The sequence below is a fragment of the Larus michahellis genome, chromosome Z, assembly GCF_964199755.1.
Source record: "Larus michahellis chromosome Z, bLarMic1.1, whole genome shotgun sequence".
Classification (NCBI taxonomy): domain Eukaryota; kingdom Metazoa; phylum Chordata; class Aves; order Charadriiformes; family Laridae; genus Larus; species Larus michahellis.
In genome coordinates, this window is record NC_133930.1 from 67,472,057 (window position 1) to 67,493,696 (window position 21,640).

The window sequence follows — 21,640 nt, forward strand, 5'->3', positions numbered from 1 at the left end:
TTGACAACTCTGCTTTAACATGTCTCATTTTAAATCAGCCTAGTATCCCTTCTTTTCTCCAGAATTAGAAGTGTATAGACTGCGTATTTTTGGACAGAGCTAAATACCACCTGTGCACTGAAGTTCAAGTTTAAAGCGGGAACTTCATGCTCTTTGGAAAATGTCCTACAGAGTCTCTGAGTTTTCCCAACTTCTCCGTAGCTTAGCAAAGTCTCTATATAAGGATCTGAAGTGACAGCCCATGCTTGCTTAGACTGCAGTTAAGTCCCACCATTTTACACACTTCCAGGTGTATCAATATTTATACTGGTTTTGTTAAAGTAGTATCTCAAATCCAGTCCAAGCTTTGTTTTACAGATAAAGTTGACTGTGATGGAAGCACTACATTTCCACATAATTGCACACTGTCATAAATGCCTTAATTGTTGCATCATCCAAAGGACGTGAATAGAAGCCTCATTCCACCTTTATAAGCCATGTTAGCATTTGTAATTAAAATTATTTTTGTTATATGAAACAAATGGTTATTACAGAATCATACATTACTTCAAGAACTAAGAAAAATTCAGACCAAATTTTCAGTCCTAGACTGAAAAATGCAGTGATTTTACACAGATTAAAAGCATGATTTTCCCAAGCTTTCTGCTGCCTACATCTACTCAGTCTACCTATTCCTACTTATATGAGAAGCTGCTGCTCTGATTAACTTTACAGACTAACTACTGAAAAAGTCCTACTACACCCTACATATCAAACAGCATTCTAGAGTCCAATCACTGACTTATATGGGTAATCCAAAAGACTTCAATGGGTTTTCTTGCTTTAAATAGTTATTTTGAAAAAAACTCTACTACTTATAGGTCATAAAACTGAAGTTGCTTCAACACATCAGACATGCTTCTTAGCTCATGGAGAAAGGATCCGATCCTTCAAGGCATTTATGAAGACCAGCATCACTCAAAAGTGTTTTTCGAATTAGAACTTTGAAGAATAAACTAGAGGTTTTAGCATTCACCATGACCAAAAGAAACAGACTGAAGTATTACAGAAGTGGAGTACATATGAAGCTCTCTGTATTGCAGGCAACTGATAACAGCACAAGTTAAAAATAAACTTTCTTTTAACATCTTTGTTTTGATAGACTAATCAGATCTTGAAGGGCAACAGTGAAGAAAGAATGATAGATAAGAAACAGAAGGCCATGTATTAAGACGACTGTTCCTTCTTATTATCAACACTGGTCTGAGTTACAAAGAGACCAGTACATATCTTCCCAATTTAACCTGAACTTTTTTAAAATACAGAACAGGAAGAATACTTAATAGTTTGGACTACCTGATAAGCAGTAAGTAATATTTGTGCAGAAAAGTAATTTATTTTTCAAGCCCAACAGGTATTAAAATACTTAATTTGTATTACAGTACTTAAATTACATGCTTAAATTCAACCTTAGAGGAACTACACTTACCTACAATACTTTTTTCTGGAGCTGGAGGCACAATGTAACCAATGTGCATGTACTTTGTTGCTAATTTGCTGTGCAAGCCAAGAAAATCACTGAATCTTCTTTTAACTGAGAATTCATTTTTGTGGAACATGGAAAGTGATGTCTTAAAAAAAAAATCGTTATGAATTACTGATTCATCTACTCAGATATGATACAAAGTTATCTGCAAATATTTGTTGCACCGGTTACCTTTGTTGTTACTCTGTATGCCATATAAGCATTCATGCCATCTCCTGTAAAAAAATTAAGATACTTATCTGAGAGCAAGTTATTTTAATCCCTCCACACACTTTTTGTTCCAAAATATATATTAAATAGCTTTCCATTTAGATACTAAAAACTGCGAAAAGGTAACTGAATAAGAAATCATGCTAAAATCTCAGAATAGTCTTCAAGGAACAAGACAGTCTACCATCTGACTTAACTAGGCTCAAGGAACTTACCAACTTTCTCTGGGTCTGATACATTGATTTCTATATCAAACAAATCTCCATTTGCTTCCTCTTCCATCTAGGAAAAAGATAAGCCATATTTAACACAGTAATGTGCATTCATATTATGAATGGTTACAAGGATAAGGGTACAGAGAAAAGAGGAGGAAAAGTCAGTATGTTTGTATAATTTAAAAACCCTTACAAAACTACCATCCAATGTTAAGTGAATATAATTTCTAACATTGATTTGTCACTGGGACAAAGTTCATGTGGTGTACTTGGCAGTGTTAGGTTTAGGGTTGGATTCCGTGATCTTAAAGGTCTTTTCCAACCTAAATGATTCTGTATTTCTATGGTTTTACATTTAAGCCTTCCTGCAAAACTTTTAGTATGTCAGCCTTTTCTCAGAACTTGTTGGCCTTACAATGAACATACCCCTAAGATAAATATTTGCTAAAAATTTTATCTTCTACAATGCCAGCAGATACTATGGTTCTAAAACCACTTTCATTTGTGATGTTTCTATATGCCATTAGTCAAACGACAGATATTCCTTTTTATTAATGGTATCTGTAGCAGAAGAGCTTGGGAAGGGAAAAGTAACAGATGAGAATTTTCTGATGCTTGCCTGAGCTCTAATCATGCAGAATTTTGTACTCTTTCACGTAATATGCATAAGCTGGATAAAAACAGAGGTCTTCAGAAACACTACAGCAGACGGGACAGTGTACCAGGGCTGAAGGGGGAGGAAAAAAAATCAGAATAAAATGCCATCTTCTGGTGTGTGGGGAAGCAGCCATCATCAAGTCACAGGCAAGTCTTGTTTGCAAACTCATTTAGCAGAAGCACCGTCTAGCACGAGAACACTCCAGAATGAATGGCATTCGGCAATGCCCAGGCTTTGAATGGAATGCCAAATGGAAATAGCAATATTGGAAGTACCATTAGCTTCAGCTGTTTGTTAGCATGCAGGATAATGCTAACAACTGCTTCTTCCATTTCCCCATTAACAACAGCTTCAGAAATCCAAGTTGAAACCTATAACATGCTATTAAGAGGTATTATATATACATCAACAGTTCTCCTGTATCAAGCTTTCGGCTTGCTCCTACATGCACTTTTACAGTATCTATTCTGAAGGAAAGGAGGTTCTTGTTCTTTGCACTACATATCTCCAATATAATCACCTAAGTAATGAATTCTTATGGTATTTTCATAGGTCCAATTCACACTAAACTTTATATGCAAAATAAACAGAATACATTTTCTTTTACAGACTTCCCCTTATCAAAAGATGATCCCGTGAGTCAACATTTAGGAACTGTAATTTTAAAAGAAGAAAAAAATTCAAGAAACAAACAAGACATTTCCATAATTTACAATTTTACTGCGTACCTCTTCTCTGGATCTATCAAAAATCACAGGGGCTGTTACGCTTTTCGATTCCATTCTGGGAGCTACTAATGTAGTCGGTGTTACAGGAGTGATTGCTGGAGTAGGTTCTGGTGAAAGTATTGGATCCCTTTCTGGACTGTCCAACGAAACTTCTTCTGTTGCTTCTAGATAAACATTTTGAGTTAGCAAAGAAGTTTTTGTGCACTAGAGATGGATGTGCATCACAAAGATAACAAACACGCACACTAAAAAATGACGATATACAAATTTAAAAAGATCACCTGTAAATGGCATCCATTTGTGCCAGATAATTTATTTCAATACATAGCTAAAACTAGATGTGATATTTCAGCTTGTAGCACATAATGGCTTAAAATAAGATTAAGATTGCAATTTATTTTTTTTAATATACTGTTAGGTAAAGAGTCTTTTAAACTAGTCACGAGTGATAAGTTGCTGCAACCCTATCACCAGTGATAAGATCCATTTCTGCATCAGATATTGTGAAAATCAATGAAATCTTTTTACCACACAAGCAGGTCTTGTTCAGCACCTGTACTAATTTTAATTTTTTTCCTCTCTGAACAACAGCTGATTTAGTCATATAGGCTGGTAATTGACCACGCCATGTGTTAAATGAAGTTACACAACCATAACACACCCCGCCGCTGCCAAAAGCCCACAACCTGTAAAACAGAAATATTAGGTGAGACATTCTGACAGTAAGACTAATTATCTTTAGTCTCTGTCTTCAGTCTCTTTGGGGCTTAAAACAGTTCACTAGAAACTGAATACTTTCTTCAGACTGTAGACGGTTCATCTGTCTTTAAATGCGATGTAAATCTCTGCTCTACAAATCCCACAAGCTTTCCTCTAACTGGTTTTGACCACCGGCAAATTACACACTTCCTGGGTATAGAGAAGTTCCTGCTCTAGTTTAAATAACTAATGATGTGGTTCTTGCTAAATGCATGTTTTCAAGAATTCTAGTTCCGTAAAAGACAACATCGACCACAGAACAGTCATTTGATACCAAAATTGACTTCCCAACTGATCTCAAGTCTTGCCACAGGAAGTTTAGTTTGTAACTAGTACTTTACCATGGAGGTAAAAAGGCACTAAACCAGATCCACCTCGAGTTATGCAAAGTCACCAAAAAGGTTTACTATGCAATTTGTAGAAGACCTGTGCTTGAAACTTCCGTCTATACGAACCACTGAATTTGACATGAAAATATGCCATCTCTCTTCCAAACTTTTTAAAGTCTGGTGGATATAATGAATATAACTAGCCCTTACTCAACAGTTAAGAAAAGAGAAGTTTTAAAGATCAGATCTACTTTAAAATTTGTGAAATAGTTGTAATGTGTGTTAAAAAAAAAAAATCTCATTTTTGTCCTGTGTAGGATTGTATGCTTCTCTAGAACAGCCCACAATCTACTAGCAATGTAAAAATAGAACTGGAAATAGCATCCAATGAACCGTATTATTTATTACTGCAAAAAGTTACATTATGGTCTTTCATAATCAATATATCAAAACCACTCAGCTTTATCTCTGCTGTCACTTTGAGATACTCTGTTAGTCGATTCTGTTTGCCATTATTCTATAACACCTTTTTTGCCAGTCCTTGATGTTTTATATAAATGAACAAAACCACACTTCTCTTATTTCAGTGACAAAAATGACTGTGTGCCTACATTTTGTTTGATAATGAAGCCCAAAATAAATTGAAAACCAAACTTCAAGGTCACTATGCCTTAACCTGGTTTGAAGCAGATGCTCATTCTGGCTTGCGGCTGACAAAGTCTGCTGTCATCACTGTGTTTTGGAGTACATCACTGAATTGCCAAATTTGGAAAGGACCTCTGCAGATCATCTGGTCTAACCCTTCCGCTCAGGCAGGGTCAGCTAGAGCACACTGCTCTGGACCATGTCCAGATGGGTTTTGAGCATCTCCAAGGATGGAGAATGCACCTCCTCCTTGGAAAACCTGTGCCAGTGCTTGACCACCCTCACCACTAATAAAAAACCAACCAAACAAAAAAACTACAATGTTTTTTTCTTATGTACTATCTGTATTCCAGTTTGTGCTCGCTGCCTCTTGTCCTGTCAGTGGGCACCACTGAAGTCTGGCTCCCTCTTCTCCATTCCCTCCCATCAGGCATTTATACATATTGTAGGTTTCCCCCCAAGCCTGCTCTTCTCCAGGCTCAACAGCCCCAGCTCTCTCAGTCTCTACTCATATGCCATATACTTCATGCCCTTAATCATCTTCATGGCCCTGCACTGGACTCACTCCAGTTTGTCCATGTCTCCCTTGTACTGGGCAGCTCAGACCTGGGCTCAGCACTCCAGGTGTGGCCTCACCAGGGCTGAGCAGAGGGTAATGATGACTTCCCTCAGCCAGCTGGCAATACTCTTCCTGATTTCAAATTGCACATTTTCATAGTATTTTCAAACTAAAATGGAAAGCAATCACCTTTTCATATTCTGCATTTTTAATACAAATAAAGATTATCTAAAAGCTTTATTTGAAAAGCTTTGTTTTCCTACTAGCTTTATTCTTAATGATAAATCTTTCTGAAGAATCCTGCTGATGCTTCCTGCCCTCAAATGCCACAGGAAGGGTAAACCAATAAAAAACTTTAATTCAAAACCTCAGATCAGGTGGGAAGCCATGCTGAGGGAGTTGCAAAAAAAGCTTTTATATTGCTAGAACAACAAAATTTAAACATGGAAAAGAGGTAGTTCTCTCCTTTGGTGGCTAACAGCCTTCAATACATATGTTATATGTTATACAAATGACTATTTCACAGAAACATTTCTGAGAAAATATACATATACCTATGTAATATAATATGTTATATATATATAATATGATATAATATAAAATGTTTTTAAAAATCATAAAATAAAGCCTTCCACTCAATTCTTCCTTTTTCTATCACTAGTTGTATTCCAGGATGTGTGTTCAGAATCACCACCAAGTACTTCTCTGTACCTTCAAATTTTAGACAGGCTTATAAAACAAGTCATGAAACAATTCAAAGCACAGAGATTTCTCACTTTCACCAGCTTAGAAAACATTCCTGTTCCTGTAAAAGTATGACTTCATGAAAAAAATGTGAATTCGATGTAACAAACCAGCACTGCTATCAGATGAGATAGAAGCACACTCCTTCCTAGCAATCCTCTTTTTTAGACTTGTATCCACACACCCATTAGTATAATAAACTGATCTGGGTTGTGGATCACATGTTCAGCAGGTAGCTGAAGATATTGCTGCGCTGGTGCATTATTTCTGTTAAAGAGAAAGCGGCAGGAACAAGCAGTGGGAAAGGCGAGGTTTCCTTTCATCAAGGCCAGCAATGTTAGACTTTGACCACATCAGTATTTCTGAAGCTGTTTGACCCTAGGTTGGTTGGACATGAGCAAATTTTTAAGTGGTGTTGCCTACTAGCCCTGCTTTTCTATTTTCCTGGAAGAACTTACCCAGATGAAACAGTATCTGTTTGTTTGATAGCAGCAGGTCAGTTATTTTAGGAAGAAAAAAGGAGAATTTATGCCATCCTGCCTCCCATTACCTCTCACCCCCAAGTTTGCATGCATAATTCTAGACATTACATAAATCTAGACGAGTGAAATGGAAAAGATAGTGGAAGGAGGTGATGGGACAGAGCAGGACAGAGACAAGGATGTTGTACTTTTAGTTTAAAAAAAAAAGTATTAAAAGATTCTGAAGGGAAAAAGAAGTATTAACTTTATATAGCAACAGCAGGTTCTTATACTTTCTAGCTATTTTTTTCCCCCTCAGAAAAGCAGTCTTTGAGTACATAAACTGAAGATCGACTTCCCAAGAAATAGATTTGTTCTGATGAACTCTGACATTTATGCTTCTTACATACATTTGTTCACTTCGAGAAATCAGATGACATGGTCTAGATTAAAAAGTTTCATTGAGAATTCTTCTGTTTGTGGTTTGTTTTGTTTTGTTTTTCATGGAAAGATGAATTCAGTAGGTTTCAGAGTAGAAACTATGCCACTTTCAGAAATATTTGCTTGATCTTTTCATTTTAGATTTTCCCCTGAAAACTTAAGAATCAGGCTGTGGCTTGTGGGGGGGGAGGCGTTGGTTTTTTCAATATTCTGTATTAGTATTTGAATGAAAAATAAAATCTAGATGTCTTGCTTTCCTGGGAAGTTCTCAAAAGCACAAGCTCTTCTTGCATAAAGAGACGCAACTACCCTGCCCAACTTTTAGGAGAAAAACAGTGAGATCGAACACTTGTATCAGTTAAGCAGTTATCACCACATGTTAAGCACTCCCACCAATCTAATGCTGTTAAGTCTTCTACACGTAACTACCTACTTCACAATCCATTAACAGGCTTTGTTATGGATCACTGTCAAGACCCTTAGCTCCAAAAGAACATGAAAACATCTCATCCTGCTGCGTTTATGCTTAATTAACATTTTACAGCCAACTACACCGATTTTTTATCAGCACTCAAGCACAGGGCTCAATCTTAGCATTACACAGCTCTTGTTTCTTTACTTTTCACCACCAGTATTTGTCAAACTCAGCTTAGGAAGTGCAAGTTTGCAATTCCTCACTAGCATAGAGTTCCATAGAACTTACTCACTTCAGCTGAGTAAGTTATTTTTACTGGTCACACTTCTAAATGTCAGACCTCTAACATTCTGACATGGCTTGGGTGTTTCAATTGGCTTATTATCTTTGAAAGTTTACTCGGGTGATCACATAAATGTGGAAGTAAACTGAAGCAGAAACTGTTGTCCAGAACAGAGGACAAGTTATTAAAAAAAAAAAAAGGCTTCAGGTGTAGCAATATTTATTTCAGAGACAGATATCCTAACAGAAGTGACTGTAAGAACTACTACACCTAAGTCATGGGCCATGACCCTTGCTGTTATATCAGGAGTATTAAGATAATCTTAATGAGAACAGAAATAGTTTTAACGGAACAGTCAGCCACTAGTAAGGCCTTCTTCTGACTTCAAAGCTGTAGACGTACATGCTTTTGTGCATCTGTTTCTTGCGGAAAAGACCTAGAACCGAAAAAAACTTCTAAAAACCAGCAAGGCATCTGCACTGAACTCTTCTGATCAGACACACTACATGACAACAGCCTAGAAAGTTTTGCTGTTCAGCTGTGCCTAAAGCACACATCTCCTCTGGTCCGCAGAATTAGCATCTCCTTTTCTGGATCAGCTCGTAGGAAAAAAGCCTAAAACAAACATATCAAGACCTGAAGAAAAACAAAACCAAAACCCAGTAAAGCAAATATCACCCCCCACCCCAAATCATTGACTTTCCCTAGGACACAGTAACTAGATACTTGCATAAGATGATCCATCCCCAAACACCTTTCATAGCTCAAAAAAACCCGAAAGAAAATAAAAAGTAATCTTTTACCAGACTGGGGAGAGGAAAATTGATAATTTTCCATTGTTCCAAAAATGGTGACAGAGCACTGATATAACTCCACAGTCCTGCTCATCATCTATGAGTACCAGAGGCAGAAGGCAGACAGCTATGTACTGCACAGGCAATCCACGGCATGTTTCTGCAGAGAACTTAAGGCCTACATTTTGGAAGATTAATTCAGTATCTAGTTCTTCACTCTACATTAGAAGCTTATGGACAGCCAAGTTTTAAGACACATACTCTTAATACTACCTGATTTTGGAGACCATTATGGTCTCCAGATGTAAGAGCTCTATAAGGTAAGATAAACTAATTCTTTTTTGGCCAAATAATCAACACACTGACTTTTATTCTAAGGGTGAAAGTGCTTAAGTGGGTTTAGCAAGACAGTTTGCTTTTTTCACAGAAGCAAGAACCACAATACTAATGCACGCAGCAGGAAAATTTACTGGTCTCCAATGACAGCTGGAAAACTCATTTTCTTCCACCTTTGAAACTCAGTTTTAATAGTTCAGCCAAAGCACTTATGACTCACCAGAGACAAGGTAATGAATATCTAAAACATTTTATTGCACATACTATCCTGTAGCTGCCTCAGAAACATTATAGCAAAGAGGTTTTAAGTATAGTCAAAAAAGACTAAGAAAACCCAGGTTCTGAACTGCATTAAACAGTACAGGAAATCATATAATTTGTTCTCTCTTACCTCTTCTTCTATTAGGTTGCATTACTAGATGGAAAAATGAAAAACACTTATCAAGTCTACAATATCTAGAGAGGCATACCACCATATATTTTACAAATAAGTGTGCAAAACTAGAATTGTTTATGCCCCCAAAGCAAAGCCCCTCCTTTCAACAGCCACCCATAGGATTTCCTTCACCTAGATTATATAGTGTCTAATAATTCAATATGAAGGAACAACATAAGTTAGAAAGCTGTGGAACTTCATTCTCTTCCTCTCCGGTTAAGCATTCCTATAAGCTGTCCCAAGATAGTTTTATTTGGAATTTCAGCATGTTCAAGTAAAAAATCCAGTCACACTCACTTGTAAATTAAGTCCTGCTTTCATAGAAAGCCAGGCTTACACAATCATGCTGGAAGCGAGAAAATAGAAATCTCATGTTGCCTTCTTACACTGTTTCTATTCATTGCAAATCAGTATCAGAAAGTTAATCATATGGATTAACATCACTGTCAAGCCAAACAGTCCTAAGAAAGAAAAAAACAGTTTATACTTGTAAGTGCACAGCACTGGAACACAAATCACGCATCATTTTTGAGAACACCTATGCTGACAGTGATACAAGGACAGAAGTTCATCACTAGGGTACAACCGTATTACACCAAGTTCCTGCTTAGAACAGGATACTGTGAAAGATACTCTGTCTTAGGCTCCATAAATCACTCCTGTTTTTTCCCCCCCTATTTGAGAGTTTGTACTAGTCTCATTCTGTATATAAATTGACCTTTCAAAGACCAGCCTTAGTTGTGTTAGACATGCAGTGTATTAGATGCTTTCAGTTCAGAGCTGCATGCATTTAAGAGAATGTATTCCGTAGAAAAACTCAAACTCATTAAATCAGTTCTGTGTGTTTTCCTCACAGCATTCATTTCAGTTGAAACAATCTGGCTGCTAACATTTGTTCATTCTGTCTGGTTCCCCTCAATATTTACTCCAGTCACCTTTTTTTCTTAATATTATCCAAAGGAGAATTGGCTTTCCTAAAATATCCATTCCAGATGGCTCTATGGTTATAAAAAGCCAGCTTTATATACTGAAGCTAAATAACCACATTACTAGTACTAGAAAGCTTCATTGCTGGAGCACTGCTGGTCTTTACAAGTCATAAAACCAGGTAGCATAAATACAACAGAAGTAAGATTACCCATCTATTCTTTATACTTTTTCCTCTTAAAACACTGTCAGAGAGTTAGTAAACTAGTCAATACATTCTAAGTGTGTCATGAGAAAATATAAGTTCAAATATATGCAAATACAAATTTAGTAAGTTCAGACCAAGTGTAATGGGCATGTGTATGCATGTGTCTATAAAGAATAGCCCAGAACTAAAGGCTATAAAGTTTCTTTTTGAATTATTACATCAGAGAATCAATGAAGATGAGGTGGGGACTGTATTCAAAGCAGACTGACAACTCACTCACTCAATATGTAATAATAGGAAAAGTGTTAGTATTGAGAAGCAGCATTCAGAATCAACTTTTCACATACATAATACACTCCAAATATCATATCTCCTTTCTTGATTAGTTACTGCTCCTACACCTGTAATTGACAGCAACCATAACCCATGTTAGGATAGTCAAAAACCAACACCAAAGTAGTGACAGATTAACAGAAAATTAGAAATGTGTTTATTGACTGATTACTTATCAGAACTTTCACATATCTTTCTCCAAAACATGCAGTACTGTCAAGTATCAGACAGAATCATGCCCTAGTGAAACAATAGGACTGGTCCCATATGCCAGTTTGTTACCTTTTCATTATAACAAGAGTGTCTTAAGAAAAAGATAATCCCTCCAATTTGCATTACAATCTGAATTATCTTTCTTTATAATTGGAAAAAAAGACTGGGACAGCTTATGTATGGTTATTAAGAAGAAAACAAGGATGCAACTTCAGTAATGTTTTTACAAACAGATTAGAATATCGTTTATTACACAATGATAAGTACTGTTACTAAAGTCAGCAGAACATGTTACCAACCAGCTAACACAGCCACACTATGCACTGACAGTACACACTACTGAGAAACTTGTATTTAGTAAACAAACTTAACTAACATTACAAAGCACCACAAGAAAAAACCTGTACATCATTGTCAAACTACTTAAAAGGTTTTAACCCTCCTTCCCAGCAAAGCACCCTTCTTTCAGTCCAAGAGCGAAAGAATTTATGCAGACACATTAGAAGAAAAGAGCAATTACCAGCAAAGAGGTCTTCTCTGTCATCATCTAGCATTATTTCTGCCGGCTTTGGACCATTGGAATTTGTGCTGAGGTCTTCTGCAGGAAGACTTGCTGGCTCTGGAGATGAAGGACTTGACTGTTTATTAAAAAAAAAAAGTTAAATAATTAGCACAGAACCAGTTGCCATGTGTCAGTATATAAGAATTATTGCAACAAACATTCTTTCATTGCAAAGAAACAAGGCAAGATGTACAAAAAAGGAAACCCTGTCAGCTATTTCCATTTCCTACTCCTAGCATAGTAACAATAAACAAAGGATATGAGCTAGTCAACAGTTCTTTTCATTTGTCAGAGAGAAAAAAAAAGTTACCCATTTCCCCAGGTTTAATTAACATGAAACGAAAGTTGCTACTGAAATATCTAGAATAAGTTTATTAGTACTACCGAATGTAATTTGATTATTAAGTTCCTTTTGGAAAGGCTTGGATTTAAATTTGTATTTGTACATAGAAAAAAATTCATAAAGAAATCCCCAAGTGCTCTATACCAGTTTTTCAGAGACTAAAAGAATGCATTAATGCCATCCAAATAATTCAAGGATGCTTGCAGGCATAAGAAATTTTGATAGCTTTGCAACAGGTTACGTTTGGGGATTATTGCCACAGAGGGTCACATTGTACTGTACATGGAAGCTAGGCTTGCCATAGGTACAGTTCTTTTAGTTCACTGATGACTTTGAAAAAGAAATACTGTAAGACACCAAGGAAAATTAAAGCAATACCGAAGACAGGCTACCAAATAAATACACACCTAACTGAAGATTAGTCCTTTAGTTAGAAAATCCTTGTTGAGTAAGTACCAACTATGTTTACTGCCATAGTACTAGAAAATTTGCAAGACTCGCTTCTCACAACTTCATCCAAGATAGCTAGCTAAGGAGTCTTCAACAGCATAGTTACTCATCGATGCATGCACTTTAAAAGGAACATCTGTAAATTATGTCATTATTTGCTTCCTGTTTTTTGCATAGAGTAATTAAGTTCAGAATCAGAATTTGAAACAGGTAGTAAACATTTCAGGCTACACTTCAACATATGCCACAGGCTACAAAAGATTAAAGATGAAAAATACTGAAAAGTCTGTCTGGATTGTATTTTCACACTCATAAATGCAGCAGGGCAACAGTTCTAAGGGAGAGGCCCTCCCTTATAGCTTGCTCTCCAAGAATAGTGTACATCCTGACATGGAGCGTGGCACCGCTGCTTTACTGTAAGCGGCACAGAGCAAGATCCTGCCCCCCACATCTATCCAGATCTGAATCACCTGAAATTCTGGTACAGAGGAGCTAAGAAAGAAATGTTTTCCTCAATGTTTTCCATGCTGAAGACAGAAGGAAGATGATAGCAAATATAAGAATATCAGAAAATTTATATTTCTCTAGATTATGGTTGCAACAAGGAACCACTCCATTCAGATGACAGAAGAGGTTATACCCCCTTCCCTTTGCCAAAGGCTGCCACTCTCTCAAAAGCCTATATGTAATGTGGGGAAACCAACAAACAAACCGAAATGATGAACAATGAAAGGAGCAGCCTCTCAAACTGCTTGTTTGATTTTGCTCCAAAGCCTGCAAAGAAAGCCAAAGCAGAAACACACGGGAACTGTACGTAGGTAGTAGAGTTCATAACCTTAAAAGGAACCAATCCACTAGTCACATGTACACTTCTCATCTCATACTAAACCAATGCCAAAATTACCGAATGGCAAGTAGGGTGCTCTGGGGTAATACAGGTGTATTTGTTCACTCTATGAAGCATGATACTTAAGTTGTATCACAAGACTTGCAACTAATTTAAACAAAATTAACTATGAAATTTAAGACAACCTCACCTCTTGACATGCTTCATTATTTGATAAATGATAGTATAGATTGTATGTGTCACATGTAACAGTCAACAGTTTTAAGTGATTTTGGAACTCAGAAGTAGCCTATTCTGGAAGAAACAGTCTGTCTCTCCAGGCAGTGCTACACAGAGCTGCGACTTCAAGATCTTGTACTTCAGCTAGAACAGCAAAGAATGGGAATGCTTGATTTCCCCATGAGGTTCAAGCAGTTTAAAGTTGTTATCAGCAAGTGCAATTCTTCAGAAAAACACAGATACTCATTCCAAACTAGTTTTGCTGCTAGTCAACTTTGAACAGCAACCCACTTAACATTTTGATAGATCTGAGGTTTAGGACATCGTGGGGACCCCACACTACCACAGATGCAGAATGGCATGTAGTTCACGCTTGTCAATTCACCTCCATGAAAAACAGCTGTAATACAGCCAGGCACAGGGAATAAAAGCCTTCCTGAACACTTGTTGCACACAGCAGAGGGCTTTCTGCTTTATCCCTTAATTGTGCCCTTGACCTCTTGACTAATGAATGGTGGAAAAGAGCTCTTGGAGAATACTCAATCTTCAAGCTATTCCCTTTGCCTATCTTTTCAATTTTTTCTGAGGTAGCTATTTTGGTTACTGATGGTTACTTTCAACTATACCTGTCTTCTAATCAAAAGAAGAAACCCTACTAGATACAAAATTAGCCTTGAACACTTAAACCTGATCAATGTATGGTATTATATAAAATCCCAAGTATTTACATGCCTAAAGAAACAGTTAACCAGAGGCCAATACAAAGCTATTATCGCTTTGCAGAAAGGAATGGATTCCTCCACAGAATAGCTATAAATAAATGCCACCAAGTCCTAGTAGGATTATGGATTTCTTTCTGTTACTGAGCTGGGAAAGATCCTGTCCGTTGGCACTGTTAAAGAAAGACAAGAATTCTGTACCCTATACCAGGCTTCACAGCTGTAGTTAGTGTACCAGTTTCAGACGGTTTTCTCCAAATTTCATATACCCTGTTTTCCACAAACCACAACTGAAGAATATTTGCAAAAGCAGAGGACTCAAATAGACCTTAAGGGCATCTTAGAAAGCTCAAGAAGCAAACCTTATTCAGGTAGCTTGTATAATTTGTACACAAGACGCAAAGTCTAGAAGTGACTCTTACAGGAAGATTTCCAGTCAAACGGAAGTTCTGTCTGCGTATTATTTGTTTTATAAAGTTATAATAAATGTATATTTGTCACAAATATCAAGTTCCATTTTTAAGAACAGTAGATATTAAAGCTTAGTTTTGTGGATAATTTACAAGTAAAAAGTCTTTCCTTTAAAATACCCTTTCAGCTGCATACTGGTTTTGGCTGGGATAATTTTCTTCATAATGGCTTGTAGAGCTACATGGTTTGGATTTGTGACCAAAACACTGTTGACAACACAGGGACATTTCAGTTATTGCTGAGCAGTGCTTACACAGCATGTAGGCCTTCCCTGTTTCTCACTGCCCTGACAGCAAGGAGGCTGGGGGTGCACAAGAAGCTGGGAGGAGACACAGCTGGGACAGCTGACCCCAACTGACCAGAGGGATATCCCACACCAGGTAACGCTGTGTTCAGCAATAAAAGCTGGGGGAAGAAGGAGGATGGAGAGGATGTTTGGAGTTATGGCATTTGTCTTCCCAAGCAACCATTACACACAATGATGCCCTGCTTCCCCAGAAATGGCCAAACACCTGCCTGCCGATGGGAAGGAGTGAATGAATTCATTACATATTGCTTGCACACACAGCTTTTGCTTTACCTATTACATTGTCTTTATCATGATCCACAAGTTTTCTCACTTTTACCCTTTCAATTCTCTCTCGCATCCTGCTGGGGGAAGTGAATGAGTGGCTGTGCAGGGCTCAGCTGCCAGCTGGACTTAAACCACAACAAGCTGACAGCTGAATAAGGTATTTCCTGGCCTATTAATCTTTCAGTGGGTCTTTTGTATTTTTAAGCAGCTGTCATTCTCAGACAAGATAAATTAAGGATGGGGTTAAATATCTTCACAAACAGTTAGGACTTTATATGAAAAAGACAATATGTAGAAACTTATTAAAAATTATTCATGGCTTGAACACAACATCAGCTCATTTTAAAGCGTTTTTGCAACAAAGTTTGTTTGTTATCTTCAAAATTTATCCTCAAAACAGACATAGTCCTCAAGGAACTATGAAAGCCCAGAAAGCCACAGCCTGAACGTATCAGAAACTAGAGTCAGTAATTCCTAATAATCTGATTATTTTACACAGTCAGTGGGTCAGAGTGCGCTATTCAGCCTCTCATAAAAAACAGACATGCACACACCAACAACTATTAACATATTAAGCTATTCCAGCTATACTCTACTACAGGTGCATGCTAAAAGACAGAACCCCAACTTTACTCTTTTATCTCTATGAAGCACAGCTAAAATGGTGATTAAAATGGCTGTCAGAGGAGCTAACAGTGCAATGAACCAACAAATGCAAGATGAGACAGCATAGCTGTTCACAAATTTTAAACTTGCTTGATGCCAGCGATTCACAAGATGTCACAAACTTGTCCATTTCCTGAAAAGTACATGCCTGTGAAATTTCTTGCTTTACAAGTTTCTGGTGAGAGGCCTATGGACCCATTCCAATTACAAGCTCAATTTACTCCGTTTATTGTGCATTACGTTTGGTGGCAATAACTACATATTTTATAGCTTTGACTTATGAAGAAACAAGAACAAGTTCTCACATTTTCTCTTGGCTGAAATTATAGCCCTACATGTCTGGGCATCCTCCCTTCTCTTAATAGTAGATTCCTGCCCCAGACCCGTTCAACTACTCGTCTGAACCCCTCCTAGCCTCCCTCAGTCAGAACACAGTAGGCTAACAAAAGCTGACCATCATACTATTCAAGTTGTTCAAGTTAACCTGGCTCATTGTCTGAAACAGGGTTACAGAAGCTCACAAATCACAGCATGGGCAGAGCGAACAGACTCAACAGTAGGACAGTAATGTTTTCAGCAGACAGTAAGGGGACACAAGCAATCACACTAGAATGAAAGAATGAATGCCTGCATGCTTCCATTACAGACTGGATTTAACACCAAGGAACAAGACAAACATTTCCAGTAGAATTACACCAATAATCTTGGATATAGACTTAGTTTGCTGCAAAGGTATAGTACAGTATTGAAGGACTTAAATTTTCCTCTCAGATATTCCAATAAGGTCTTTACTGCATCCTCTATAATTGTCACTGTTAAATTCAATGGATATCATTAAAGACATCTGGACTTCTGTGCCTATCTAATGTTTTGCCTTGCTTGCAAAAACCAAATGCATATTGCAGATCTTTGACATAAACTGATAAACTGGCAATGAGATTATACACACACCCTGCCCCAAATGACAGTCATCGACAGATTAACACATCTACTGCTTACTCATTGTTTTCAAGTGCCTCCATGTATTCTTCCATTTCAAAAAAACTGCCAGGAATATAAATACCGATTGAAATGAGTATGTGGCATCTTAGCTACATGCTCACATAGCACCTGCTTTACAAAGGACAAAGATAGGCCATAGAGAAATGAGTGAGAAGTTTAAGGGAAATGAATGAAGAAGTTGTGCAACAGACAAACAAGGGAGGTGGCAGAGAAACAGACTAGGGCAAGGAGGAGGAGGAAATGATGACATGAGAATAACACTAAACATATAATTTTTCAGAAAATCTAACACTTTTATCTAACCTAATCTTTTTTCATGTATGTTGCCAAAAGTGACTTTCATACAGTTGTTTGCAGTCTCTCCCAGTAGTGGCAGAGGACACAGACCACAAATTTGTTAATGACAAACTTATAACAGGGGATGATTCTTATCATAATGAACAGTTAACTTCCAGAACTTCTTGTTGTGCATATCATGGACACCTCTTTTTTTTTTTTTAACAAAATAAAAAAACAAGCACTTGACATTCTAGCAAGCAGGTAAGTCCATGGAACATTATTAATATTGTAATGCTACCAAGGGCTCAGGAAGTCCTTAAGCTACAAAATTCTGGTAACTGAGAGAGCACTGCAGGTGACTATCAGCAGATACATATAATCATCAGCAATACTCTTCACCCAGCATCCACTGTTAAGTATTGTTGTAAACACAATCTTGGCTTAGACCATTAGTCTGATTCAGTCTAGCTGTTCTCATTGATGAAAGAAATGCTGACAGCTGAAGGGAGACCACTCAGTCACCACGAATTTAATGGAGGCAGTACTACTCTTAGGTACTGTGGATATCCGATGAGGAAATGAGAACCCCACCAGCTCAGACAAACTGCTGCTCAGCCCCATGCCCACAGCTCACAGGTGCCTTACATCCACAGAGACATTAGCTTTTAATATGTGCACAAAGAAAGTTAAAACTCCAGCTTCTTTTTCTTCATATTAGATAATTCAACTTGAAATAAACAATATTCTCCATTTGATTATACAGATAAGACACTGAAGTCTTCCTCCACTTAAATAATAGATAAGCCTTCCTGTATTTAAATATTTCATATTTGCCATTCATATAATACATTGAATTCATATTTTGTCAGAAGAAACTTAGACAAGTTAGCATGTATTTTCTAAATGAAGATTTTGCTAACATGGAAGCTATTTGGAAAACCTATTAGAAATCTTACAGCTTCTCCACTGGACAACCAAATAATAGGTAAGAAAGGAACAGCACATCCTTTGCCAGCTGCAAAGAAAATGAAAGCAAGAAAAAAATGGCAGGAGAGGGCTGAAATTAATCACACAAAAGAGCAAATGGACAGCTCCAAGGTAAACCAGTTGTGATCCCCTTCAGAGTATCATAGCCTTCATATAAGTTGGCTTTGGACCCCACCATCCCCTGCCATGCCCTCTCCTCTGGCATCAGCAAACAAATACACAATCAACTACAAAAAGCACACCACCATTCTGTTAGCACCAGTGACACCATGTTGTCACTACAGAACTCCCATTGACATTTAGAATCAGCTACTTCAGGATTAAAGCAACACTCAAGACAGAAATTTAATAAGGTCCGCGCCATGAGATAATCACTCTCTGGAATAAGGTGTCCTATACGCTTGAGTTAAACAATCTACGTTCAACCTAGTGAGAAGTTTAAAGTAAACTTTCATGATTTCTTCCTTCCAAATTTGCAGGAACATCGCAAGATTAGGGCTCTTCCCTAAATGCTGTAGCTGACTAACATGTCAAAAAAATCTTTACTGACAAAGCTTTTCAAAGCTTCTCTCTAAGAGGCTTCCCCTTTCTGCTTAGCTACTTTCTTCTAAATAGACTGTCTACAAAACAAAGCAGCACAACAGAACTGTCAGCCAAATCACCCAATAGAAAGTGCATTTTTTTGACAGTTTTTGCAGTTACGGGAGTTTTCAGTAACTATTTTTACTCATTAAGATAAGGACTTCTCATTGTAACTGTGATTTAGATGCTAAATCTATCTTGTCTCTTGCAGCTTTAATTCTAGACCATATCAGTACAGACAATATGTTATACTGCAGTCTTTCTTAAGGCACAGAACAAGACTCCAATAATACACACTGTATCACACAGAAATGCACAGAGGTCTGTTCATACTGTTCTTGTCAACTGCAGGTTCACATCATTTGCTATTCCTTCACAGCATTTTTCCACAGATCTTTTTCTACCAATGCACAGATTATGCATCTATAACAAGAAAAAAAAATAAACTGACTTGAGAGAAAACAAGTGACTTTAAAATACATTTCAGAGCCTCTTTGTGTACTGGCCTTTTTTGTTAAGGACAGGCAACAGCCAGAGCAAAACAAAGAAACATGCACTGATCCTATCACTGTAAAGGTCAGGGACAGGAAACTCTTCAGAAAAAGAGGAACAGGAACAATTTTCTTTTTAAATGGGCAACTATGTATAGGAAGAACAAAGTTCTTCCAGAAGACACTGGCAAAACACACAGGTGAAACACGACCACAACAACTCAGCACGAAAACCACCCATTATAACGAATGAACATATATTTTTCAGAACGAGAACCTATTTACACGTTCAGTTGTGTTTGTTTGGGTTTGGGTTTTTTTTTGGTACTAGACTCCTGACATAGAAAGCAACCACTGTTTAAAGAGGTACTTATGCACTACTAGTTTTCTTCTCTTCCAGACCCAGATCCCTCCTGCTTTCGGTGGCCGGTGGCGGCCCGGGCTGCCCGGGGGCGAGTGGCCGGCGGGGCCCCGGCAGCCGCTCGGCGATAGGACCCGCAGCCCGGCTCTCCCAGGCTGAGAGAGGAGTTAAGTTTCTACAACTTTTTTGCAAACTGGAAGGGGGTGAAGCCTCGGAAAGAGGCCAAACAAAAATGGGATGTCATACATCCACCCAAAATCTAAGGGGGGGTGGAGGAGAGGCGCGGGGGGACAGGACCAGCGAAACTGGCGTCGTAGAGGAAAAGTGGAAATATTTATTACTCCGGCAGTACAGGAAGGGGGCAAGGCGAGAGAGGGAAGGCGGCGACCTAGCACGGCGGTACTTGGAAAAAGGAGGGTACGGTTCCTTTTGGCAGGAGAAGCCCTGAGGGGAACCACCGAGCCCCGGCGCGGCCGAGGCCACTCGCCTGCCCGCCGGGAAGCGCCGAGCAGCCGCCGCTCCCAGAACTGTGGCAGGCGGCGGGGCTGCAGCTGGGGCTGGGGCCTGGGCCCGTAAGGGCCGGCGGGGGGCCGACGGCCCCACTCAGGAGCGCGGCACCAGCGGCCTGGCGGGGAGGGGAGGGAGGGCCCGGCCGGGTGCCGGTCCGGCGGCGGTGCTCGGGGCCCGCGGGGACGGGCGGGCTCTCACCTCCAGGGTGGACACGGTGCTGGTGAAGAGGTCCTCGCCGTCCTCCAGCTCCTCGAAGTCGGCGGGCCGCGCCTCCCCCAGCGGCGGGGGCTCCCTCTCCGCCGCCATCTTCCCCGCCAGCCCCAGCGCCCCCCCCGGCCCGCCTCTCCTCCACCGAGCTCACGTGACGACCGCCCCGCCCCCCCCTCCCGCCACGTGACGGGAGGCGGCCGGCAAGCGGCGGGAGCGCGCGCGCGCGCGGGACCGGGAATGGGATCGGGGTGGGGATCGGGGCCGCCACCGGCACCAGGGCCGGGATCGGGACCTGGAGCAGGAGCGGGATCGGGATGGGCATGGGGATCGGGGTCGGGAGTGTAATCGGGGCCGGGATCGGGACCGGGATGGGGATCGGGACCGTGGCCGGTGCCGCGATGGGAGAAGCTCTTTTCCCTCCCCTCTTCTCACCCTGCCGTTCCCGGCTTCTCCCCTCTGAAGCATTTCCCGTTGTCAGCCTTGCGCGAGGAGTCCGGACGGCACGGCGACATGGAGACTTGTAGCATTGCAAGGGAGGAACTTCGGAAGCTTTATTTTCCGTTTGATGCTGAGCCGGTGAATTAGAAACTGGTTTTCTGGGAGGAAACTCCACTCAGGACACTGTTGAAGAGATCATAGAACGAGAGAATTATAGAACCATAGAATGGTTCGGGTTGGGAGGGACCTTAAAGATGATCTAGTTCCAATCCCCCTGCCCTGGGCAGGGACACCCCCCACTAGACCAGGCTGCTCAAAGCCCCATCCAGCCTGGCCTTCAACACCTCCAAGGAAGGGACATGCGCAACTTCCCTGTTCCAGTGCCTCACCACCCTCATAGTGAAAAATTTCTTCCTGGTATCTAATCTAAAATCTAAATCTCCCCTCCTTTAGTTTAAAACTGTTACTCCTCATCCTATCGCTTCACTCCCTGATAAAGAGTCCCTCCCCATCTTTCCTTCAGACACTGGAAGGCCGCTATAAGGTCTCCCCGGAGCCTTCTCTTCTCCAGGCTGATCAACCCCAGCTCTCTCAGCCTGTCCTCATAGCAGAGGTGCTCCAGCCCTCTGATCATCTTCATGGTCCTCCGCCGGACCCACTCCAACAGGTCTTCGTTAGGGAGTGAGGATTAAAAGTATTACGCCCCACTT

The 21,640-nt window shown here is 39.6% G+C and overlaps 1 protein-coding gene across 1 annotated transcript in view; it reads right to left on the minus strand.

Annotated features, from left to right (window-relative positions):
* Positions 1 to 20,639, minus strand: part of SNX2 (sorting nexin 2) — a 36,271-nt gene extending 15,632 nt beyond the window's left edge. Inside the window, exons 1-6 of the mRNA XM_074569617.1 lie at positions 20,481 to 20,639; positions 11,740 to 11,857; positions 3,337 to 3,500; positions 1,951 to 2,017; positions 1,697 to 1,740; positions 1,469 to 1,610 (exon numbers count right to left, since the gene is read on the minus strand). Coding sequence (XP_074425718.1) covers positions 1,469 to 1,610; positions 1,697 to 1,740; positions 1,951 to 2,017; positions 3,337 to 3,500; positions 11,740 to 11,857; positions 20,481 to 20,588 — 643 coding nt within the window. The 5' untranslated portion in view covers positions 20,589 to 20,639. The remainder of the gene's footprint in view (positions 1 to 1,468; positions 1,611 to 1,696; positions 1,741 to 1,950; positions 2,018 to 3,336; positions 3,501 to 11,739; positions 11,858 to 20,480) is intronic.
* Between the last annotated feature and the right edge of the window lie 1,001 nt (positions 20,640 to 21,640).